Below are 14,127 nucleotides of genomic sequence, written 5' to 3'. Positions count from 1 at the left end.
ATTCGCCAAATCGCAAACACGCATCCACCCCTCTCTTCGTCTTTACCCAAGTGTTTGGCAAATTTTTGAAAAAATTTGAAATTTGACCTCTCAGCAAAAATTTATATCTAGGTGATAACGAATGTTGGTTGATAATTCTTAATCCGTATTACTAATTACCATTAAAAGAATCATCATCCCGATTAGTGAAGTATGATCGTCGATTGAAGAAAGACGGCGCGTTGTTTCGAGTCAAGTGCTTCTCAAGTGTCTGCGTAATATTTACATCGTGATAAAAACCTTAATTATACCTGTCAAGTCACGCATGATGACTACTATCATACCCACGGCGATCAGAGTGTCGTATAAGTCTAGGTGTTACCGGATTACATTGCGCCATCTCAGTAATCGTCGAGTAGAATTTGCCGATCAATCGAGTAAAAAATTTCTAAATGTTAACATCGTAAAGAAAAGATACAAAATGAATAACTACAGCACCGAGAGAATTTTAACCCTGGATAATATGAATTCGGCGGTGAAAAAATTGGAGTACGCCGTCCGAGGACCTCTTGTCATAAGAGCAGTCGAAATACAGAAGGAGCTCTTGGAAAACGTAAGTTTTCATTATTTATCCATCTTAAAATTATTCTTAAGCATTTCTGTTCCGAATTTATGTACATTCGTGCCTACAACAATTAACCAAACATGACTTCTTTGGTGGCTCTAGGCGAGCTATTGCATCATGTAAAATTTTCTCTAATTTGCCAATTTCACGCGAAATTCTTCTTTTGCAGTAAAATTTGCCAATACATGGCTCAAAAATTCGACTCACCGATCAGAAATTTTCCCTACAATGTGCCCGGTACTTGTCGTTATTTGAGAAACCACATGTTTTGAGAATACCTGTCAATCATGGATTTTTTTCATGCAAACATTCTCGGAATTTATTGCTGCAAATTAATTCGAAACTTGTTTCGAATTAAGTGGGTCAATTGAGCGAATTTCTGCCAAATAGTGCTTCGTGATGAAGTACCCTAACAATACATTTTCTAGTATTGATTTTTACAACCACTCGAAGTAGTATATGCTATTTAATCATCACGAAGTGGGACGTGACATTTTTTTCATCGAACTTCGCTCCTTGGCTTGAAAACAACTGACGTATTTAATTGAAAAAAAAAATAATCTTGAAACCTACTCCCGAACAATTCCGTATTATTACCTTGTCACTGATAAACTCGTTACATTTTGAAAACAATAACGCCTCTAGAATTTTAACCTTTGATAATGAACGGTTTGTTTTTAAACATAAACGTTCTGTATCGATGTTAAAATTGAGAACTAATCAAGAAGGTATAATATAAACAATTCACACGAAAATAATGATGAAAAAATGTTTTACAAAGTCTTTAATCGATTCATTGGGAACTCATCGAATCGATGAATACGACGTTAAAAGGGCGGACTACCGTTTGAAATATTAAAATTCAATTTTTCAACACATAATTGCACCTTAGTAAACTATCGATCGGATCTGTTTGATGGTATTCAATCCCAGCGTTTAATTTGTAATCGCTAATTATTTAGATAACGTTTGAAATATCGGCAGAGTTAATACAATCACGAGCTTGGTTAAGTAATCGAGCATAAGCGTAATCACGTAATACACTCGTAGGTAGATTACGTAAATCATTAAGTTTGCGAATGTTGCTAGCGGTATGAAAATTGAAAAGAATAGCCTAGGCCTTGGCTAGTCAATTGAGTTAATTATTCTACTCGGTACGCCTGAACTTTGAATGAATTTGTTGTTTGTGACTAAAAATACACCATTGGTTTGTTACAGAAAACGAGTAAACCTTTTAAAGATGTTATTCGAGCTAATATCGGCGACTGTCATGCGATGGGCCAGAAGCCAATCACGTTTATACGTCAAGTAAACACTTTTTTTCAAAAAGGATTAACCATAGCAGACTTTACGATGAGAGACTAATTGTTGTTATTTTCCGCTGTTCAAGGTGTTGGCTTTAGTTACCGTTCCAGAGCTGTTAAATTCGCCCGATTTCCCATCCGATGCGAAAGAAAGAGCACGTACTATTTTAGAAAATTGTCAAGGCGGTAGCATAGGTAAATACATATGAAGAGATAAAGAGCTTTGAAATTTTTTTCACGAGCTTATCTACTAACTTGAAATGAATTTTTTTTTTTACCATTTCAAGGTTCTTATACCGATTCGGCGGGTATTGAGATTATCAGAAAGCACGCCGCTAGATACATTGAAAGAAGAGATGGTATCCCGAGTGATTACAACGATATTATTCTAAGTGCAGGTGCATCGAATGGTATTAAGGTACTAGAGAGTCGAATTAATTACTTCGGATTCAATCAAGACGGATTTTTCCATTTTGTAATTCGTTAAAACGTTATTTTTTTGCAGAGTATATTGAAACTATTGAATGAAAAAGTCGACAATAAAGTTCCTGGTGTTATGATACCAATACCCCAGTACCCTTTATATTCGGCATCGGTCGCCGAATTCAATATGTACCAAGTAAGTGTTCGAGTAACGAGTATGTCAAGTCGTAAATCACGTACCCGTTCGTTGGTATTTACGACTACGATTTAATTACACCGCCTGAGCCATACGAGTATAACTTTTTAAACCTGACTCGGGATGCAATCGCCTGCGTATTAATTAATTATTCGTGCAAAATAAACGCTCGTCGAGTTACAACATTATTCCGGAACCTGAAGTGCATTTTGAAGCAATTATCGAAAAAATTCCTCGCTATTTGATTAACGTGTGTTACATTTTATACGTCATCGAATGTTAGGAATTCTCGTTTCTTTTTCTTTTTTAATTTACATTGGTTATATGTATTAAAATCGTACTTTGGTAAGGTAAATTCCGAATCTATGATGTCATATTATGGCCCTTGATCTTAGGAATGACTTCGATGATATTTCTGTAATGTTTTAATTGTTTTTTTTTTCTGCATAGGTAAATTATTACATGGACGAAGACAATAACTGGGCTCTAGATATTAGCGAATTGGAACGCTCTATTAAAGAAGCTAGAGATAAATGTAATCCTCGAGTTCTGGTCATCATCAATCCTGGCAATCCTACAGGTGTGTTTCTAAGGGTTATACAATTAATTGATTAGTATCGTGTTACGACAACCTTGCGAGCGATACGAGTAAAAGCAATCAGCCAGTGCGTATCTAATTTCTTCATAGGTCGGATTTTCATAGGGTTAACGACCTGCATCGACTACTGCGGTGTGAGAGAATTAACAGATTTATTTCATTGCCATCATTCCTCATTCCCTTCTTACATGTATTTGAAAGAGTTGCCTATAATTCGGATCTTGAACCATTGTGGTCAATTAGTGATGGTGTGAGAGATAGATTGAAGAGGCAGATTCTTCTTATCTGATTTTATTATTTTGAATGAATGAAATCATAGATGGAATTTTACAGGATTACGAAAAAATTCAAAAAATGAAGTAAAAAAATTGACATCGATTCTGTCCATATATGAATTATTATGATTTAAATATCATCAAATTTAGAAAACTTGTATTTTCCAGAAAAATGAGGGTAGTGTTTCATTCTATGCAATTTTAATGTTAATTTAACCTGCTCCCTTCGTTAACTTGCTTCTTCTGAACATGAAAAATTCAGCTTATCTGAATTTATTGAACATTTTGCAGACTGCTACTTTTTTTTCCGAAGATAACGATGAAATTCAACACTTGAAAAATACATCCGTATTTTTAGACTTTAACCTATCGATTCTAAACTTGAATATTTCGAAATATTTTATTGTAATATTCTATCGCAGTTTATCAAATTTGTATTTTTTCAACCGTTGAAAATTGGAAAAATATATTAACGTGTAAAAATCATGAGAAAATTACATAAGCTAATCACGATGCTACTCTCGTTGTACATCTAAATACTTAGAATTTAACCTAATCAAATATTTATTTGCCCTAGGTCAAGTATTATCTCGAAAGAATATCGAAGAAGTTATAAAATTCGCACACAGAGAGAAGCTCTTCTTGTTTGCAGACGAGGTGAGCCATTACCCCCCCCCCCCCCAGCAGGAAACAAATTTAAGATACAATTTCGTTAACGTTTACTGAAATTTTAGGTCTATCAAGACAACGTTTACGCCGACGGATGTAAATTCCACTCGTTTAAAAAAGTAATGACGGAAATGGGACCTCCGTACTCGAAAATGGAATTGGCGTCGTTCATGTCTTGCTCCAAAGGTTATATGGGTGAATGTGGTCTACGAGGAGCTTACGCAGAGGTCATCAATTTAGATCCTCAAGTCAAAGCAATGTTATTTAAATTAATTTCCGCCATGTTATGCCCCACCGTACACGGACAAGTAAGTTCGTCGTGTCTATTGGCTTATGCAGCTCTGCATAACGGAACCGAACCGAACCGGAAACTGCATTTATATTAATTTTATGGTGCGTGTTACTAGGTTGCTTTAGAATGCGTTGTGAATCCTCCTCAACCCGGTGAAGAATCCTATGAAACGTTTACCAAAGAAAAAACCGCTGTTTTACAGTCGTTAAATGAACGAGCGAAAATGGTCGCTGATACGTTCAACAGAATGCCTGGTATTACGTGTAATCCGGTGCAAGGAGCTATGTATGCTTTTCCCAGGGTAAATATATTACCTAGTCTACGATTTCACATTTCTGTGTAAAGGATGTCTAAAAAATTTGTTTTAGTTGATTTTTTTATTATCTCCCATTCCCTATCACATTCTTCGGCGACGAAATTACACAAAAGATTTAATATGGAATTCTCTTGGAATTAAACAGTTTAGGAGGAAGGGGAAGATAGTTCAAAACCTCACTGGACCTAGTCTGGTCCTTCAGATTGAAAAAAAAAAATACAAATTACAAATTGGAAAAACTATCAATATTTTTTCGATTTTTGGAATCTATTCAATTTTTTTCCATGCGTAGTTTTTCATTTGGTGGCAAATGGAGGCACGTCGCGAACAATAGTTTCAAAAAATATTATTTATTCCCCTATTACACTTTTCAGAAAATTACAAGAAAATCTCGACAAAAAAAGTATAAATTTTTTTCCTGTAATCGTCAAAATGTCCTCCTTGTTGCTAAAACTGTAAAAAAATCTCAATTTTTGCCAAAAAAAAAAAGAAAAAAAAAACAGCAAAAATGCTCACTTTAAAAAAAAGTGTCAGAAAATTTTCCGCAGTTTTAGTTTTTTACCATAAATTTGCAAAAAAGTCTTCACTTTTTGGACAAAAATTGTTTTAAAAATGCCTATAATGCTTTTTGCCAATGATTCTCGAAAGACTCGATTTTTTGACTAAGATGGGGAAAAAAGCAAAAAAAAAAACGTATAATCTTTTTGACAAAAATTTTCGACGTTCAACAAAATTGCCTTGCTCTGTTATCAAAATTCACTGAAAAGTTGCGAAAAAATCTCACTTTTTCGTCAAAAATTGGAAAAGCTGCTTTTCACTATAAAATTATCAAATTCTTGATTTTTGACAAAAATTCTCGCTTTTTAGCAAAATTGCTCAAAACCACCAAAAATACTTATTTTTGGCCCGAAATTTCCGAAAAGTCCGGCGTTTTGCTAAAATTGTCAATTATCGCTTTTTGCCAAAAATTTTCGTTTTTTTGAAAATTGACAAAATTTTTTTTATTTTTATTAACTGTTGAAAATTGTTGTCAAAAATTGGCCAGAAGTCTCACTGTTTTGCCTGAAATTTCCAAAAGGCCCCTTCCTTTAATAAAATTGTCGAAGTCTCGCTTTTTGTCAAAAAAAATGGTTTTTTTTTGCGAGAAATTGCAAAAATCCTCTTATTGAATCCTAAAATTGCCCGAAAGTCTCGTTTTTTGTTTTTTTATTGTTTTTTTTTTGGTAAATCAAGAAGTTGCAAAAACCTTTTTGAAATTGAAAACTAGAATACTTATTTCAAATTGTAATGTTTTGTTTTTTTCTGGTAATTTTTTGTGCGTTGAAACAAGTTTTGTCAGTTTTGTCCGTCATTTTCAAAAATTCACCAAAACTTGAAAGATCAATTTCGCTGCTGAAAATTTGGTTCTGAAGTTTGGGTGGCCTACTCTTTCAGTGTGCCAAATTCCGGCTAGATCGAGGTTTACGAGTTGTAAAGTTTTCCTTTTATTAGGTTTTTTTCATGCATAATTTTTCCATTTAGAAGATTCATACGAGACCAACTGACAGAATTTTTGGGACATCTTTCATGTAAATTCAACTCATTTGCTGTATTTATTATTAATCATATGTTTTATCATTAGTTACACTTACCGGAGAAAGCAATCGCCAAAGCTAAATCAAAAAATCAAGATCCATCGGTGTTTTACACGTTTGAATTACTGGAAAATACCGGAATTTGTGTCGTACCAGGAGCTGGATTCGGTCAACAACCAGGAACCTATCATTTCAGGTACGTCTCGATCTTACGTCAGTTAAATATAACCCCGGTATGGAATAATTTCATCAATTTGTTCTTTCTTCTTAGGACTACCATCCTACCTCAGCCGGAAAAACTGAAAGAAATGTTAGAAAGACTTGAATCGTTCCATTTGAAATTTTTAGAAGAATACAAGTAAACGAAACTCGCTGTTGGCGTTCGAAATTCTACAAATATTGTACTTAATTAACATGTTATTCAAATAAGGCTTTTTTTTGTACAGCATTTACATTCTCATTCTCTCGTTGCATTCGTTCATAACATGAGTACCTCATATTTATTATCGCGTGATTTTATTACATTATAAATATCGAGTCAATTTTTCACTTCCGCACACTAAGTCGACAAACAGAGCTAACGGTATTTTACACGTTTAAATTCCATTTTTGTTTTTTAATCAATTCAAGTACCTGCGTTATAAAGTCGTTATTCTAATATTCGTATATTGCTTTCGCGCTGCGCCGAGTGTAGATATAATGTTTGATTGTAATGATGAAATACTCGTTTGTTTTAATTACTAGTTGTACATGTGAATGCGTTTTAGAGTATTTTTAAGATGTTATTTATTCCAATAAACACCTTGAAAAGTTTATGAGGTTGGTTGTGCACATTTTTTTTGGAGCAGTGAGAGTAGGATTTGAGTGGATATTTGGGTTTCATTAAATATTCTAAGCTGGTTCACTTCAGTCGTAGAGATAGGTTGTTCTACTTCACTGCATGAATACTTCAACTTTCAACTTTGGAAAATACAAATATAAACAAAATACTGTGAAAAAAAAATCAATCTCAAGTTATTTAAACAGAATAATGTATTAACGATCACCGTTGATAAACTTGTAAGTTGTAACATTGATCTAAAAAAAAAAAATTAACTAAAGTAATAAAAATAAATGTTAGAACATTGATACGTAGGCACAAATTGTAGGAACTAAAGCTAAGAAGAAATATTTACAATACCTAGTTATAAAAAAAAAGAAACATTTTCGTGTTCTGAAAACGATCGACGATCAGTTGACACCGGATCGAAATTCATTCTACGAACACTTCGGTAATATATCCTTCGGCGTTCAATTCCATTTGTTTTTCCACACCTTCTTTTAAAGCTAGTTGTATTTTCCATTTAGTTTCGTGTTGTATTTTCGAATCAGTGATTTGCTTCAATTCGTGAGACACGAAATTAGCAAAAACATCTTCTTTCTCAGGAGGTATAGGACGTTGAGTTGGATGAGCAGGTTTAGTCTGAGTCTCCGTAACAGTGCATGATTTACTCGGAGTTGGACGAACCACCACTCGCTTATTTTTTTGCTAAAGTAACACAAGAAGAAAGATATCACGAGTATTATTAGACTTAGCTAAAGATCATCATACCCAGTACGAATTTAAGATCATGTATTTACCTCATCTAATCCATTACTAGTAGTACTAGAATCAGCTCTTTCCTTTGTGAATTCATCCAAGAATTTCAAACTCTCGTAACACCATAATTTCGGCTCAAAAGATTCTTGCAATGGTTCTTCTTTGATGTACGGTCCATCTTTACCGGAGACATTACTGTGTCGAAGCCTTTCCGCCAAGTGTTGCTTCTCAGCTCCATATTGAGTACGTAAGGTTTTTATTTTACTTTTAATGTCGAGCAAGACGAGTTTATTACCACGTATCTCATTTATCCTTTCGGCCAATTCGGTGAGTATTTTGTCTCTTTTGGCTCTGTTGTGATAATCTTCGTGTCTGGTGTCGTACAGGAAAGGATGACTTTCGTACAGTGATATTAAAGCTTCAACTTCTGTACGATTCCATCGGGTCATTGTGGAAACGTAGTCGAGAAAAAAGGAACGTGAAAATGGTTTAAGAATTGTGAAATTCGCGAAATTTGTTCATTTGTTCAGGAAAGGAACTCGGTCAAATTACAAGAACGAAAAACGAAAACAAAAAGTAATCAGCCATTTGAAACCATTGTAAATAGAATTTTTGGCCGGCTTCGTTGAAGTAATTTACCAGGGAATTACAATGTAAATACTAGTTGTGCGAATCGTTTGGATTTTTATTTTTTGTAGAGATTTTCACGGACGGAGGGAAGAGGAGGAAGAGGACCAAAATAAAATTGAAATTGAAATTGCGTAGAATTTATTTGAATATTAAAACACAGATTATGTTTCGGTTCATGATGAATAATTATTACTACCTACCTGTTCCTTCCGGTCTCTCATTGGTCTCTCCCTCGCCCTCGCCTTGCACCGATCTAATTCTCAGGTGTAGAATTCCATCTCAATTTCGACCATTTTCACAATATTGCTACTTATTAGGTACCGAATATGAAAAAAACAATATAGAAGCGAAGCTATAATGAATTTGAAATATTTACTCGCAAATGTATATTTTTATTTTCAGTCACCAGTAACTCAATACCGATTACCATCAACATTCAGGACTATATAATCATTTAAACCATGAAAATTATAACAAAGCGAATTAGCCGATAGAGATGCAGGATCAGACTTCGCCTGAATAATTATGTACAATGTACATATATTCAATTCGTACTACTTTAGGTGTCAAATGAACAGAAATATAATTCGGTAACTCATCACAGAAACAATTAATAGCCAAATGCGCTAGCAGCTAGTTTACCTTGACGTTGAACGTACGTTATAGGTAAGTATCTACGTGAAATAAATTCTCAAAATTACTGCATTTATTCCATGAATGTAGCAGTACCTAAGTAAAAATCTATTACATAGGTATTTTTAGATTTATAAATGAAATTTCAAACTGCGATGCCTCTAAGCTATTATAAAATCATCTTTCGAGTAATTGATAATGTGATTTAGTGTGAACTTCATAGCTGTACTGTACAAGTATTTATGTGTTTGCATAAACGAATAATCGTGCAGTATTCTGCTAAAGGTATTAAGTAAATTAAAATAAATTCTATTCTGTAGCTATATCTCATAGTCATAAGCACTCTGGTCAAAACAGTTTGTACTTTTAAATTGATTAATTTTTAAATACCTACATATTTTCATACAAACGCTTATATTTGATAGGTACTGCCATTCAGCAACACCAGTTGAATATTAGATATTTATGTATTTGGCAAATTTTTAAAAAATAAACTAAAAATTTTCCATCATCAACTAGGTACCTAGGTACTTATTGAAATCGTGTTCTGAATTCCCATTTCTCGTAAATGGTAGGATCTTCAACCCAAACCACAAATACGCTAATCTGGGCATGCTGTGACTATACCTATCTAACTATATGTGATTTAACGAGAAAAATTCCTCTTTGACTACACCGTATTTTTTTTCCAAGAAACGATTTATCTGCATAAAATTGCAGTTTCAAAGTTCAAAAGATATATAACTTTGTTGATGTAATTACTTGGGTCTTGGGTACCATATCCCAATCAATACCCAGTTGACCATGAATTAAACATATGGTATTAGAATACTACATTGTGAAAATTAAGCATGGCAAATTTTTTGCCGGAGATATACCGACGATGAATCATGCACTTTAGCGTCTGCCAAATACCAAGAATCAGAACAGTCATCAAATTAATAAAATTTTAAAAATAATTTTTTTTAAATTGTTGCATGTGTCTTGAAAATATGTTCTAGGTAAGTAGGGAGGTAGTAGGTAGGTACACGTTAAAGTGGTTTTTAAATTTGAATTTCAATTAGGTGGTACTTAAATCTTGGAATTTGAAACAATTCTGATACCTAACATTTTCCAATTATACCTAAATGAATTTCCACGAAATTTTGGAAAGATTTATTTTTCAATCAATGTTGAAAACATCGATTTAAAACGTCGTCCAAAATTGTTTAAAAATCCTTTTCACGTTTTCAATTCAAGAAATCTCCTCATAGGCACATAATCATTCGCAAATTCACTCTAATTACATAGAATGATCTCATCTCACCAAAACCGTACTCAAAAAATTCAAAATGGGATGAAATTTTGCAAGAAATTCAAATATTTCAACAAAAATGTTTTTTGAGAATTTTAAAAGAATTTTGAGCTACGATTTTTGAGATTTTTGAAAACGCATTTTGCAAATGAAAATATCTAGATGAAAATTTCGCGAGAAATTCAAATTTTAATAAAAATTTTCTAAAGCATCTTTGAAGAATCTTGAACTCAAAATTTGTATTACGATTTTTTCATTATTGAGTAAAATCTAATTTCAAAAATTCTCATCAACATTATTTTTTGAACGCTTTCAAAGAATTTTGAGCCTATTTTTCAGTCACCATTTTTGAGATTTTTTAAAAGGACCGCATAATTTACCAAAATAGATGAAAAATTTCTTGAGAATTCCAAATATTCTAACGAAAATGTTTTTGAGCAGTTTTGAAGAATTTTGAGCTCAAAATTGAAACACAATTTTTGTTATTACCTATTGAAAAAAAAAAACTTTTTTGAGCACCGTTGAAGAATTTTGAACCCAAAAATGGGTCATAATTTTTGAGGTTTTTGAAAAAGGTATGTAATCGATCAAAATGACTTGAAATTTTGAAAGAAAATCGACAATTTCTGTCAAAGGCATTGTTGAGCACTGTAGAGGAGTCTTGAGTGTAAACGTTGCCAATGATTTTCCAAATTTTTGAAAGAGTACCTACTTACTTACTTACAATACAATTTATCAAAATTAATGAAAATTTATCAGAAACTCTACCTAGATATTTTAACAAAAAAATGTTTGAGTACATAGGTATTTTTGAAGAATTTTGAGCAATGAATGACAATTTTTAAGATTTTTTGAAAAGCCTCCTTGTGATCCTAAGTATCAAAATATGTAGTTGAATTGAAATTTCGATAGGGGGTCAACAATTTCTGTCAAAACTTTTTTTGAGCACCACTAAAGAATTTTAAACTGAAACTTGGTTCATGATTTTTGTGATTTTTGAAAAAATGCAATCCAACCTATCAAAATGGATTAAAATTCAAAAACTTCCATCAAAACTTTTGTTGAACATTTTTGAAGAATTTTGAGCCCAAACTCGGGTCCTGATTTTTCCAGATTTTTTATAAAGTGCGATGTTAATCAATCAAAATGGGTGAAAATGTTACAAGAATTCAAATATTTCTACAAAGTTTTTTTTTTATGCATTTTCAATGGATTTTTGAGCTCGAAATTTGAATCACAATTTTTGGAAATTTTCAAAAAGGGATCATGTGACCAGAAAGAGGGCTAAAATTTCAGCAAAAAATCAAAAATTTTCGTCATAACTTTTGTTGAGCACTTTTGAAGAATTTTGAGCCCAAACGCGGGTTCTGATTTTTCAGATTTTTTATAGGTAAAGTAGGTGCGATGTAATCAATCAAAATGGGTGAAAATTTTGCAAAAAATTCAAATATTTCTTCAAAAACGTTTTTGTGCATTTTTAATGGGTTCTAAGCTCAAAAATGAGTCACAATTTTTGAAAATTTTCAAAAACGTATCACATAAGGTACTAAAAATGGCTTAAAATTTCGGCAGAAAATAAAAAATTTCTATCAAAACTTTTTTTGAGCACTGTTGTTTGGGTTCAAAATTGGATCATGATATACAGGGTTGTCATTGTTTTTGGGGTCGCAGAATACGAATTTGATAATATTTTTTTGTAGGGGTGAGGGGTGAGGAGGGGTTGAAAAATTCAAAATTTGAGCACCCTCAAAACGCTGTAATTCAAAAACTTTCAATGAACCCTAAAATAATGGTACAATGATATCCTCCCTCATGTTTTTGGGATCGCAGAATACGAATTTGACAATATTTTTTTTGTAGGGGTGAGGGGGTGAGGGGGGATGAAAATTCAAAATTTGACAACAATGATGCGTGATATGTCAAAATGTATGTTTTTGAGAGTGTAGATCACGAATCTGACAATATTTTTTTCGTAGGGGTGAATGGTGGGGGACGAAGAGGGTAAAAACGGTGAAAAATTCAAAATTTGACTATCAAGTAAGTACTTTTTATCAATTTACTGGATTTTAGTTTTTATAAAGTGATCTTAAAACTCCGTTTTTGTCAACTCAGCTGCATAAATAGGAATAGAACAAATTTTTGCACGTAGATGCACGGGAAATTCTAGTGGCTGGTAATACTCGAGATAGTGCATTTCAAGATGTCAATTGCCATTTTTGACCGAAAGGGACCTAATGGCCTCCACAGTCAATTGTAGTGAAAAATCATAGTGAATTTTCTTAGAATGTGTTATGGTGCAATCTGCCTCCACCTGCTAGGTGATAGATCTTAGGGTAACCCTTTACGCGATGTGATTTATTGCTATTTAGTAAAGAGGGTTCCAGTAACGTGGGAAAATATTATAACATAGGGAGTGAACAATACCTTTCAATAGTCAAGGAGGCACGAGCTTCTGTCAATTGAAAGGTATCATCACTTGGTTTTTGCGATCGGCCGTGGCAAGATCCTCGTCGAAGTATGTGGTTAAGGAGTAATTTGTATATGGAAACAGGCCTAGGCCTAAGTAGTATTATTTTCAAGTTAACCCACTATGCGTGTGTTTAAGATGATATTTTGATTTAATCGTAATCGCTGGTAGTCATTAATTAATACTCTGAGGTGATGATCCAACGATTATAACCTTTGCGGTCATATCAAGATATTCCTAGGTATCTTGAATGAAGCGTGTGATACGTGTGTCTCTTCGTAAAGCAGCCACCGACAGCCACTATTATTGGGGTAGGCTAAGGAAAAGAGGTGGTGTGACAGTGAGCAGTGTTCGGTAAGTGGGTACTTACATGGTGGTGTCTCCACTATATTAATTATAGCTTTATCGTAATTAATAGATGATGTCATTCGCCGTAAGGGATGGAGCATGGATTCCTCACTTACGCATCATGAACCAATTTTGCATACATAGCTTTAGTAAATTGCTCGGCTAGTAAGGTGTCAATTCCATGTATAATTGCCATGCTATGCCAGGAGAAGTGCCTTAAGCACTATCCTATCTGTCTAGATTGAACGCATTTAATAAATAAATAACATATTACAATATGTTATAAATAACGTAGATGTAGTGAATGTCTTGACCAAATAAATCCTTTGTACATAAATGGTATTTAAATGTTGATCATTTCTGTACTTGATGACTTAGAATTCGTATTGATTACTCAAGAGAACTCCCATCTGAGCTAGCTAGGAGTCGAATAAATCTCCCTCCTAAGGTGATATTTATGAGAGAAACCATCAATTTAATAGGTACTAACCCTACCTTTCATCACTAATCATTATCAATTCTAAGATCCCACCCTTCACCCCTCCTACACTCTCGAAAACGTACATTTTGACATACCACACATTATTATAGTCAAATTTTGAATTTTTCACCGTTTTTACCCCCTTCATCCCCCACCATTTACTCCCACGCAAAAAATATTGTCAGATTCATGATCTACACCCTCAAAAACATACATTTCGACGTATCACACATTATTATGGTCAAATTTTGAATTTTTCACCCCCCTCATCCCCCACTATTCACCCCTACGAAAAAAATATTGTCAAATTCGTATTCTGACCCCAAAAACATAGGGGAAGATCTCATTGAACCATTGTTTTGGGGTTCATTGTAAGTTTTTGAATTACAGGCGTTTTGAGGGTGCTGACAGCCCGCTGTGGGACGTAGGTATGACCTATCAAAA

General features: G+C 33.5%; 2 protein-coding genes across 2 annotated transcripts; one reads left to right on the top strand and one right to left on the bottom strand.

Annotated features, from left to right (window-relative positions):
* Positions 1 to 96: 96 nt before the first annotated feature.
* On the top strand, positions 97 to 7,066 carry LOC135838877 (alanine aminotransferase 1-like). Its single transcript, XM_065354683.1, has 11 exons — positions 97 to 592; positions 1,823 to 1,912; positions 1,995 to 2,103; positions 2,196 to 2,326; positions 2,414 to 2,527; positions 2,978 to 3,107; positions 3,978 to 4,057; positions 4,135 to 4,377; positions 4,477 to 4,662; positions 6,299 to 6,447; positions 6,523 to 7,066. The coding sequence occupies exons 1-11, from the start codon at positions 305 to 307 to the stop codon at positions 6,611 to 6,613; spliced, it is 1,611 nt and encodes a 536-aa protein (XP_065210755.1). The 5' UTR covers positions 97 to 304; the 3' UTR covers positions 6,614 to 7,066.
* A 199-nt stretch (positions 7,067 to 7,265) lies between these two features.
* On the bottom strand, positions 7,266 to 8,416 carry LOC135838878 (uncharacterized). The gene is made up of 2 exons (XM_065354684.1): positions 7,872 to 8,416; positions 7,266 to 7,779 (listed from the first exon to the last, which is right to left on the bottom strand). Exons 1-2 carry the CDS (start codon positions 8,277 to 8,279, stop codon positions 7,504 to 7,506), a joined length of 684 nt encoding a protein of 227 aa, XP_065210756.1. The 5' UTR covers positions 8,280 to 8,416; the 3' UTR covers positions 7,266 to 7,503.
* Positions 8,417 to 14,127: the final 5,711 nt, after the last annotated feature.

This window comes from Planococcus citri, chromosome 3 (assembly GCF_950023065.1).
Source record: "Planococcus citri chromosome 3, ihPlaCitr1.1, whole genome shotgun sequence".
In the NCBI taxonomy this organism is placed as follows: domain Eukaryota; kingdom Metazoa; phylum Arthropoda; class Insecta; order Hemiptera; family Pseudococcidae; genus Planococcus; species Planococcus citri.
Note: the sequence above shows the minus strand (reverse complement) of the source record. Positions and strands in the feature narration are given on the sequence as shown.